At 41.8% G+C, this 12063-nt stretch overlaps 1 protein-coding gene across 2 annotated transcripts in view; it reads left to right on the top strand.

The window, feature by feature from the left end:
- Ccny (cyclin Y) overlaps positions 1 to 12063 on the top strand; it is a 134744-nt gene that overhangs the window by 92142 nt on the left and 30539 nt on the right. For both annotated transcript variants that reach the window (XM_005083449.4, XM_013123078.3), the window contains one exon: positions 5197 to 5297. In XM_005083449.4, the coding sequence (XP_005083506.1) occupies positions 5197 to 5297 (101 nt within the window). The remainder of the gene's footprint in view (positions 1 to 5196; positions 5298 to 12063) is intronic.

Genomic DNA, 12063 nt, shown 5'->3' with positions numbered 1-12063 from the left:
CCCAGTTTCCTAAGTGGTCATATATTATGCTCATCTCATTTTAGGAACACTGACTTTAGTAGTTTTTGTTCCTTTTATGTAGTTTAGTTCTAAACTGATTGCTTCTCATGGACTGTACTGAGTAATCGAAAAAGAATTTCTTATAAAATAGGATCTTTGCTAGTTTCATTCTGTGTCAGCTGGTCATTGGGACCACCAGCTCCCCAGTAAGTGCACAGAAACGTAATATTAGTTATAAATGCTCAGGCTTATTATTAACTAGCTTTTACAACTTAAATTAACCCATTTATATCAATCTAGATTCTGCCATGTGACTTAACCTGTCTTTCTCTTGCATCTCCTGTTTCCTCTCCATGTCTGGCTGGGGACTCTAACTCCAGCATTTTCCTAGTCTGGCTCTCTCACCCAGTCACTTCCTGCCCAGATAGAGGCCTATCAGATGTTTATTAACAAATGAGAGTAATACTTATTTACAGTGTACAAAGATTATTTCACAGCAATTCTATATCTATATCCAGTTCCACAGCCTGGAATCTGATGTTTTTAAAATTCTCAAATTTACTTCTAAGAGATTTGCTCTCATTGGTAGAGAAATGTATCCAACAGCTAGGATGCTAAAGAAGGTTCAGTGAAATACACTAAGATGAAGGAATTGAGTTATTTAGAGGTAGTTTCAAATTGAGAGAAAAGTTATAAAAAAGGAAGGAGTGCTACCAAGCTGTCTTTTCAAACCCAATAAATATTACCTTACCACAGATAATGACACAGCAAAAAAAAAAAATATATATATATATACATATATATATATATATCACCATGATCATGTTGGCTTCATTCTAGAGACTCAGGAATGCTTCAAACATACACAAATCAATAAATTAATGCATCACATAAATAGGCTCAAGAGGCAATACATGATCATATCAGTAGATACAGAAGGGCTCCTTGTTTGTTTGCTTTACAAAATCTAACATTCTCCTCAAAAAAAAAGCCCTAAGAGACAAGGAATAGAGAAACATCTAAGTATAATAATAATTTTAAAAAGTCAGTCTTATGTGCAGTTCTATGCCTAACATCATGCTAAATAGGGAAAAACAAAGTATATCCACTAGAGTCAGGAACAAGATAAAAGGTATCCAGTTGTCCACAATCCCTAGTTTGTTTTTCAGTATGTTCCATCAGGTCTTAGGTACAACACTGAGACAAAAATTGCTCATGTGCTCATATATCTCACCCTCCTGCTGTGTTCTTAGAGGAACATCTCAGTACACAAACCCAAACAAGGCAGCATCCCTGTCCACTTGGGATTGGATAACCTATCACGGAACTCATCCCTGGAAAAGACTGACTCTCCCTCACTGTGCAGCCATTAGTTGCCTGTAGCTCTTCATCTAGTAGTGGGACCTTGTGAGATATATCCCCCTCTGCCTTGGCATATCAGCTAGTTATGTCATTGTGCAAGTCTTATTTAGGTAGCCATATTGTTAAGATTTCATGGGTGCAACTCTGTCATATATAGAAAACAGTTTCTCAGCAGACATTCTGGTCTTCTGACTTTTATGACTTCTCTGCCCAGAACATCTTCCATGTTGTTTCCTGTGCTGCAGATGTATCAGCTAGTGATGGGCACCCCACATTTAGTACTTCTCTGTAGTTTGACTAGGTGTGAATTTCTGTGATGGTCCTCATCTGCTGCAAAAAGAAGTTTCTTTGATGATCAACAACAGTTACACTTATCAATGTAGATATAAGGATAAATATACTGGAGTTGGGAGTTATACTGGTTTAGGAAGTTATTACTAGTGGGTTCTCCTCTAGGGTTCTTGGCCTCACCAACCATTAGTGTTTGGTTAAGTTACAGTACCAGGCATGAATTTCCTCCTTTTGAATGGGCCTCAGATCTAATTAGGTGGCTGTTGGTTACCCTTGAGCTAGAAATGCCACTACTGCACCCTTGGATATGTCTTGCTGTGCTGGCCATTGTTGTGGTTTGTAACTAGTGTCTCCTATGCCTCTTCCTGTCATCTTTTTACCAGCAGATTGGAACTTGTAGGGAGAGTGTATGTCACATATGTATAATAAGCATACTGTTTATTTTATATTCAGAATCATAGGACAGTAATTAAATATAACATTTGACTGAAGCTGAGAACTGTCTAGTGTACTGAATAGCATCTAAAATGTTGATGAAGCTTGAGTGAGTGTACTGTAACTGCCTTTTGGAAACACAACTAGTGCTTTGGCGCCATCAGAGGCATTGGGAAGTTAAAGCTGGCTGTGTTGTGGCACTGTGGTCTGATGTTGGTGCATGGTATTCCCATCCTCCTGCTGTGCTCTTAGAACAGCTCAACATACAAGCCCAAATGTCGCGTCTGCTGCGCGGCCTGTGTCCGAGAACGTGCGGAGGGTGTCGGGGATTGACAACACAGAGACTCTTTCAACGATGTAAAGAAAACTTTAAGCAGGCTCCAAAAAGGTTCAAGAAAACTTCCTAAGAAAGGCTCCCACCAGAGAAGCTTCTGCTCTCTCCTCTACCCTGGCTGGTTCTGCCCTGACCCCAGAAACTGATCTGGGCGTGGCAGAAGAGGCGGTTAGTCTCTGGACAAGGTCGAGCTCAGGGTGGTTTCTGCGGGCAGGCCTTTTCCAGGAACTTAATGCCCCCAGGCATTGTATTGTTTTTAGTAAACATGTTTTTAGTAAACATTGTCTTACAGCTGCCTACTCCCAGGCAGAAGGGGAAGTGGGTCTCTGCTCAAGGTCTGGTGTTCCCACACCCAAACAAGGCAGCATCCCTGGCACACGCTCTCCTGGTAGGTTTCTCCTTTTAGCATGTTAGTGGCATGAGGTTTTAGGTCAGAGACAGCTTACACTTTGAGAATTTCAACCAGTGGCTTGATGCCGATAGCACTTAAAGTGATGAAATACCCTGAAGCGGAAATTTGGGGGTAGGGGAATTAATTATAGAAATTATTGGTTTGGGAGTGGAATTGTAGCCTTAGAAGGAATGTTAGCTATAAGTTCTGGGATGTAATGACTAAAATCTGGGCCCAGGCCAGGACTGATACCTTGGTGAGAGACTAAACCGACCTTTGAGCCCTCAGTCTGCAAACCAAGTATGTGTTATTGCCCACTGACTCAGTGCTAGATGAAGGGAGGTTCAGCAAGGTTGTATTCCTTGCTGCAGTGGAGCACTGCCCCATAGCCTCAGTTCTTGGCAGCTTGCGTCATACTTGTGTCTTCAGGAATTCATCTGAGAGGAAGGATCTAGAAGTAAAATGCCGCTTTGTCTTTTTGCCTTGTTTGAATTACTAACATAACGTCTCTAAAATATTTATTAGCATGATAGCTGAATGCTGAATTTTTATATCAGAATCCGTTGATGCAGTGGGAGCAGTAGATTTTGTTCCTGCGGTATGAAAATACCATAACTGCAACTTTACTTCATTTCTTAATATATTATTTCAGTAATTGCTACAAGAGAATAGCTTTTAATAGCATCCCCAAATACCTTAAGAGAATGTTGATTATTTGACTGACCTGAAATGCCATGATAAACTTATGTTGAAATCCTAACCTGAACTTGGCAAGCTTTTTTAATGCCCTTTCCACGCACAAGCACCTAATAGTGAGCTTGAGCTGGAAGCCCGAGAACATGTCTCATGGTCTGAGGCTGGTGCTTCTGACCTGTCTGCTGCTAACAAAGTACTCTATGGCACTGCTGCTAGAGGTGCTCCCTAGTGCTATGTTAAAGAAGCAGACACAGTAGATACTAAGCAGTATTGCCAAGAGAAAGTTGTGGTTTTAGCATCGTTATGTAGTTCTCTGGTTGCTGAAGATTTTTATAGTTTCACTGCTGAGAAAACCTACAGATAGGAAGCAGATGTGAACATACTGAGTAGACATCTGTTCAGGTAGTCTATCCTGGGGGTTTTGTTAAAAGTAGACAGGTCAGGCAGGTGATTCTGTGATTTATAAGGGATTTGGTTTCATTGCTGACAATGACACCTGCCTCTAAAAATAAGTGTCAGGCAAAAGGAACTTTGTTTGCACGGCTTGATTCTTTTCCTCCTCCTCCTTCTCTCTTCCTCCCGCTTCTCTTTCTTCTCCTCACCAGCCCCCCTCTCTGGAATTATCCAGATGGAAGTCTTTCTAACTATTTCCCAAACATTTGACAAATATCTCCTAGCATTCAGTTAGCAGTAATGGCTATAAAGTTCATGTTGCCAATCAGAAGCTGTCTTCTTGCTAAAGTTCTCCCCAGAACTTGAACTTCTGCAGTCACTAAGAAACCACAGGCATAAGAGCACCTGTTGCCTGACGGTCATCTGTGCAAAAGCCCACTCTTCCACTTCAGAATACAATGTGTCCCTAACAGAAGAACATTTATTTCCACTTAGAAATTCATGTGAATCTAAGCTTATTAGGCAAGAGGCTTTCTATCGATCTGGGATGAAATATTTTTGACTCTAAAGTCAACTTTGCACCTAGAAAAATGGGTACAGTGGATGCTCAACTTGATCTTACTGCATATAACTAAGAAACCACCTTCCCTGTATGTATTCACCAAATGTCCACTGCGAGCAGCAGGTTTTCTGTGGTCCCTAGGAACTAGGGAACTAGGAGTGGTAGTGACTTAGTGTAGAAGAACAAGACAAATCCCAGTGTGGCCTAGTATTTCTGCCCTGTTAGTAATTGTGGTGGAGCTCTTGCTAAGACATGTTTCCTTTGTGCTCAGATCTCAGAGAAAGGGGCATTGTCGTTCCTTAGTTATGGTTTCTGCTGCTGTGGTAAAAATACCATGACCAAAATCAATTTGGAGAGGAAAGGGTTAGTTTCAGATTAAATGCCCCAGTCATATAGTCCATCTCCTAGTGAATTCAGGGCAGGAATCAGAGGCCATTGAGAAACACTGCTTACAGACTTACTCCTCAATGCTTGCATGGCTTGCTTTGTTATAGCACCCAGGATACCAGCGCCAGGGCAGCACTGCCCACACTTTCCTGTGCCCTCCCACATAGATCATCCATGAAGAAAACGCCCCACAGATTCCCACCAACCAGTCTGGTAAAGGTGCTTCCTCAACTGTGTCCCCTCTCTCAAAGACACCAGCTTGTGTCAAGTTGACAAAAACTAGCTGGTACATGCTACTTGGCAGAATTTTAAGCCTTATGTAATTATTGTCATCTTGTTTTCTAGCATCCTCCAGGCCAGACATCAAGGAAGTACAGCTCCTGCTCTACCATCTTCCTAGACGACAGCACAGTCAGTCAACCAAACCTCAAGTATACCATCAAATGGTGGGTGTGCAGACTTCTTTTTGGTTTATTTGGCTTGGGGTTTGGGGGCTTGTTTGTTTGTTTTGGTGGTATTGTTGAGACAGGGTCTCTCTAACCTTGTCTATAGGTTAGACCCCAGACAAGGCTGGCCCCAAACTCATGGAGATCTTCCTTGCTGTGCCTCCCAAGTTCTGGGATTAAAAGCATGTCACTGTGCCTGGCTAGGTAATTTTTTAAGTTACTCTTGTTTTATGTGTATGGGTATTTTGCCTGTATAGATGTGTGTGCACCATGTGAATACAGTATTCTTGGAGGCCAGAATAGGGAATCAGACCCCCTGGGACTGGAATGTTGTGAACTGCCATGTGGATGCTGGCCATTGAACCCTGACTCCTCTGGAAGAGCAAGCAGTGCTTTTAACCTGAACTTTCTCTCCAGTCCCCAGGGTGGATATCTTTACTTCACCAGAAAGCTGTCTATAGGACCTGGAAGAGTGAAAACCTGTGGGTCATTGACACTTAAGAATTTTCTTTAAGTGACTGTGGTAGTTGTGCATGTTTCCATTTACATAAAGAAACTAGCATTTTGCCTTACTTTAAATATTGATGTCCTGAAATATGTTCATTGTTTCATGTGTATGTATGTACAGTTTTGCCCTTTTAATTTTGACTGAAGCCATCCCAGCACAGAACCAATAGTGTTTTGACTTTTAAATGAAATGAGACCTCCTCCCTCCAATACCCAGATGGGGACTTAGGCTCTGCTAAGAGTGGGATGGTCTAGCCATGATCTTCTCAGGAGCTTGGGGGATTTAGGCAGTAGTATCCTGCTACATTTGGCCTCAGATCCTGATCTTAAAAGGGAAAAGGGAGGAAATCTTTGGGTTGCATTGGGGGGGGCTTACTTTCCTCATTTAAAGAACGGAAGATCTATTTTTCCCCGTACTCTCCTGTCCCCATCAGCACAGTGACAGCAACCAGGTCTGCCAGAGGTCTCAAAGAACTTTTATATTAGGACCTGGATATCAATAGCCTGACTGAAAATCTGGGACATTTTATATGTTTAAGAAAGTAGACATCTAATAACAACCCATAATATCACATGAAGTGCTAAAATTGCTACCTATAAAATGTTCTGTTTTCATGGACCAAGTTTTCTGAGTTGAAGGCACCATTTATGATTGTATGTGATAGTCATTGCCTTAGTCCAGGTATTGAGGACTGTAACTAGTTTCCATGGTTAGTGACTTAGTCCTGTTAGAAGGAAACTGAGGCCCTTAGGTATATATGCTTGATCACATAAGGTTCCTTTCCCTCATTGCCCCAGCACTTAGGTATGGGGTGATGGCCAATGAGCATAAACTGAGATGGTCACCATGGGAACTGGGAAGCGATACATCATAGCACATAGTTAATTATCTGAGTGACCTCACCTAGTGCATTCACTTCTTAGGGTAGAGCTCACTGCTAGGAGATGGACAGTACAGAACCTTTTGGAAATACATAGGGCTTGTGGGGGAAGTGAAAAGACCTGAAGATGTTTGTGCTCTGTGGTTTGGGGCAGCTGCTCAAGCTCTGAGGAGCCTGGAATAAAGTCTACCAGTTTTCATTGAACCCTAGATCAGATAAGAGAGAAGGATGGAGTGTATCCAGGGTATCAGGAACTCTTCAAGTTCACAGAGAGATCTGACCAAGCTCTCTACCTTCAACCCATAGGGGACTTAGTATCACCACTTGTTAAGACATAGACACTAGGAACCTTGTGGAAAACCAGTTAACATGTCTGAGAGGTGCAAGTACCTGGTTACAGTTGTGGATTCACATAAATCACCACTGGAGTCACCTGGATACATACATTCTGGAGGCATCTGTCTTGGGGGGGAGGTCTTAGAAAACTGAACTTTGAAGCCACTCTGGGAGGGTCTTGTAGGCAGCCAAGGGTGAGGATGGGCAGCTAAGGGTGAGGATTCCATATTTAAGGGATGTCTGTCTTCTTTTCCTCTCCAGAATCATCTTAACTTAGACATTTTATCTAATCCACCTAAACTTGAAATTCCTTTAGTTATTGGTTCAGTTGCTCTAAAAGATACCCTCTTTTGAAATGGACTCTGGGAAGGAGGTTGGGTCATTGGAATCCTCTTCAGGAATCAGCTTCTCTCACTTGTTTATGATTAAGGAGATGAAATGCTCAAAATATAGAAGTATTAGCTGACCTGATGAGTCCTCCAGACAGTAGAGAGACACTCAGAAGGGAGAGAAGCAGAGGATAGACAAAGCAGCCAGATTTCAGCCTCATCTACCTCTTCATCTAATCTTACCCTCACCTACCAAAAAGGAACATCACATTCCTTTTTCTGATTCTCTGTCTTAAGTCCATGACCTCTCATCTTCATCTTTTGTCATTGAATTGATCAAACTTTAAGAGCTTTGTTGTGGATGTTCTGAATATCTTGGGCAGAACATGTATTTCCTAAATCAGTTGTTGTTCCTTTGAGAGATTACTCTGAGTTCTAAACCATGGATTCATAAACGAATTTGGTGCAATAACACCCCTGTAAGTTGGGGATTGTTCAAGTTGGCAAGAGAGTTTATAAATTTTGCTGGGACCAAGATGACTGGAGTTTTGGGGGATGAGTCTAACAGTAGGGGAGGTGGAAAGGTGGACTCTTCTGGGGGATAGGCTGGAGGGTCAGGGTGAGACCAACAGTAGGGGAAGTGAAAAGTGAACTTGTACTTCCAGTGAATATAGTCCTTCCTTTGAAAACTTGGATTCCCTATCACTACTTTTAATGCCAAATCTGTGGTATGGAGCTGGACTTACAATCTCCACACCTCCATAGTCGGCTCCTCATTCTAAATCCTAGAACAGTCACAAATGATGGCTGAAGAGGAGCAGAGGGAACCTGGGGAGTTCTTGTTTTCCACTGTTCATGCCTCACTCCCTTGGTCCTCTAGGACTGCTGCTTCTTGATTGACCACCAGAGGTCTTAGGGTTGCCATATACTTAGTTCACATAGCTCTGGCTAACAAGTCAAGTTTGTTGCCAGCAGTTACAAATCTGTTGTGTTTGGCCCGTGTCTCTAATTCCATTACCCTCGTGGGAAGAAGCATAGGGATCAAGCTATTAACTAGATTCTACTAAACCAACTGTTAGTTTGGAGGTGACTGCCACCACAATGTAACTACTTGGTAACTAAACAGTAGTTTGCTTCTCTCTAAAGACGATGTGTAGAAGAAAAGGGCACCCAACTCTTGTACAGGTCTGAAATCCTGATCTGCTTTCTGATCCTGGTGTGTCTCATTTAGAATATAGGGCCTTTGATAGGGATATGAATGTATGGGAAGATACTCTGGAACCATTATTATTACTTTAACTCTGAAGTCCTTTCACATTAGTCATAGGACACCCTCAGCGCAGATGCCTCTAGAGATTTTAGAAAGAAGAACCTATTACCCCTTGGTCCTGAGTATCCTCATACCTAGCTGAATTCTTGTACGTCAGGTCTGGAAGAGATGTGAGTCAAAATATAAGCTAGTGCCAGTGGCTACCTAGTTCAGTTTCAGTAAATCCAGTACACACCAGAGCTTCTTGGAGATCTCAGAGCTGGGTTAGATCTCTGTTGTTGCCCCTCCCTTCGTCTTTGCCTCTGGTGGTTTCTTGAAGGGCCATTTCTATTCTCTGAGAACCAGAGGACATTGCAGTCTTGCAAATGATCTGTGTTGTTAGAGGCTAGGAAAATTACTTGGATGAGTTTTTCTACATTTTAAAGTAAGACAAAAGGAGTAGAAAGAATTTTAGACAATGATTTTTCTAATTGATGATGATCAAAACTATGCCATTTTCTATTGAGAAGGAAAAGCTTTTATCAAGGTATTCAAGTTGAGTGAATCTGAAATGAAAGAACACTGGTGTGGAGTACATTCATTATGCTCCAGCAGAATACTTAACAGTATGTATTGGGAGGCCCCAGCTACCAAGTGATTCCATTATAGGATACATTACTGTAAAAATAATATGACTATACATTATACAGATATTTGTGAATCTGTTGATTATGGTATTAATTAATTACTGAATATTACATATAATTTAAATATTCAGTCACAGAGAATTATTATTCAACAATCAAATTATAAAATGTAACTAGCAGCTTTTTTTGAAAGAGAGAAAGGAAGGGTTTATAAACGGACTTAAAAGGAGGAAAGGGGAGGGAGAAATGATGTATTTATACTCATATTATAATCTTAAAAATTCATAATTTTTTATTTAAATTAGAAACAACCTTGCTTCACATGTCAATCCCAGCTCCATCTACCTCCCATGCTCCTCTGTCCCCCCCCAGGACACCCCAGCCCCCCACCCAATCCCCACTCCATTCCCTAGGGAGGGTGGGGCCCTCCATGGGGGATCTCCAGAGTCTCATTTCATTCAGGGCCTAGGCCCTCCCCCAAGAGTCTAGGCTGAGAGAACATCCCACATTGTGGGATGGACACCCAAAGTCCATTTTATGCCAGATACTGATCTACTACCCAAGGCCTGATTGATTGTCTAGGCCTCCTCACTGAAATCCACATTCAGGGGGTCTGGATCAGTTCCATGCTGGCCTACCAGCCATCGGTCTGGGGTCCAAGAGCTTCATCCTGTTCAGGTCAGCTGTTTCTGTGGGTTAAACCAAGGCTAGTCTTGACCCCTTTGCTCATCAGTCCTCCCTCTCTATCACTGGATTCCAGGAGTTCAGTTCAGTGTTTAGCTGTGGGTGTCTGCCTCTGCTTCCATCCGTCACTGGATGAAGTTTCTGTTTCCCAGACTCTCTGGCAGTGGGATTGTAGGCTGGCACTCCCCTGATCCATGTCTAATTTCCATATATGAGTGAGTGCATACCATGGTTGTCTTTTGTGACTGGGATACTGTTAAGGGAAGCTTTTTCCTTGAGAGGAGCCTTCCCGCCCGCCTGGTTCTAGATCGGCATCAGTCCCAAATAAACACACAGGAGGCTATATTAATTATGAAGCTCTTGGCCTTGCTTGTTTCTAACTGGCTAGCTCTGACTTAAGTAATTACCCCATAATTGTTAATCTAAGTATGTCTCTTACCGGAGAATAGTTCCAGGCTTCCTACCCCAATGGCGGTTACATCTTCGAACCCTCTTGTGTTTCTTCTTCCCAGAATCCTCCTGGACTCCTAGCCCCACCTATCTAGATTCCTATTGGCCAGCCAGTCTTTATTGACAAATGCACAGGACTTCCCCAACAGGATACCTCACTCAGGATGGTTTCTTGTAGTGCCATCCATTTCCTTGCAAATTTCAAGATTCCATTGTTTTATTCTGCTGAATAGTACTCCATTGTGTAAATTTACCACATTTTCTCTATCCACTTTTCAGTTGAGGAGCATCTAGGTTGCTTCCAGGTTCTGATTGTTACAAATAATGCTGCTATGAAAATAGTGGAATACACGTCCTTGTTGTATGAATGGCATCTTTGGGGTGGAATTGCTGGGTCTTCTGGTAGACTGATTCCCATTTTCCTGATTTCCAAAGTGTCTGTATGAGTTGGCACTCCCACCAGCAGTGGAGGAGTGTTCCCCTTTCTCCACATCCTCTCCAGCATAAACTGTCTTTGATGTTTTTTATTTTAGCCATTCTGACAGGATTAAGATGGTATCTCAGAGTTGCTTTGATTTGGGTTTCCCTGATAGCTAGGGGTGTTAAGCACTTTTCTTAAGTGTCTCTCAGCCATTTTAGACTCTATTGAGAATTCTCTATTTAGTTCAGTCCTCCACTTTTTAATTGGATTCTTTGTTGTTTTGGAGACTTGCTTCTTGAGTTCCATACAAATTTTGGAGATCAGCCCTCTGTCAGATGTGGGGTTAGTGAATATCTTTTCCCATTCTGTGGGCTGCCTTTTTGTCTTGTTGACTGTGTCCTTTGCTTTACAGAAGCATCTCAGTTTCAGGAGGTCCCATTTGTTAATTGTCGATCTCATTGTCTGTGCTACTGGAGTTTTATGTTCAGGAAGCGGTCTCCTATACCAATTTGTTCAAGGGTACATCCCACTTTCTCTTCTAAGAGGTTCAGTGTGGCTGGATTTATGTTGAGGTCTTTGATCCATATGGACTTAAGTTTTGTGCATGACGATAGACATGGATCTATCTGCAGTCCTCTACATACCAGCATCCAGTTATGCCAGCACCATTTGTTGAAGATGCTTTCTTTTTTTCTATTGTATAATTTTAGCTTCTTTATCAAAGATCAGGTGTTATAGAACTTGAAGTAAAGGATGCTGATGCCCCCAGATGTTGCTTTGTTGAACAGAGTTGTTTTGGTTATCCTGGGTCTATTGTTTTTCCATATGAAGTTGAGAATTGTTCTTTCAAGGTCTGTGAGGAATTTTGCTGGGATTTTAATGGGGATTGCATTGAATCTGTAGATTGCTTTTGGCAAGATTGCCATTTTTACTATGTTGATCTTACCTATCCAAGATCATGGGAGATCTTTCCATTTTCTGGTGTCTTCTTTAATTTTTTTCTTTAAAGACTCAAAGTTCTTGCTATATAGGTCTTTCACTTGTTTGGTTAGTGTTACCCCAAGGTATTTTATGTTGTTTGTAGCAATTGTAAAGGGTGATGTTTCTCTGATTTCTTTCTCAGCCCTTTTTTCATCTGTATATAGTAGGGCTACTGATTTTCCTGAGTTGATCTTGTATCCTGCCACATTGCTGAAGGTATTTATCAGCTGTAGGAGTTCCCTGATAGAGTTTTTTGGGTCACTTATGTAAAATATCATATC

The sequence above is a fragment of the Mesocricetus auratus genome, unplaced genomic scaffold (assembly GCF_017639785.1).
Source record: "Mesocricetus auratus isolate SY011 unplaced genomic scaffold, BCM_Maur_2.0 Super-Scaffold_100013, whole genome shotgun sequence".
Classification (NCBI taxonomy): domain Eukaryota; kingdom Metazoa; phylum Chordata; class Mammalia; order Rodentia; family Cricetidae; genus Mesocricetus; species Mesocricetus auratus.
Note: the sequence above shows the minus strand (reverse complement) of the source record. Positions and strands in the feature narration are given on the sequence as shown.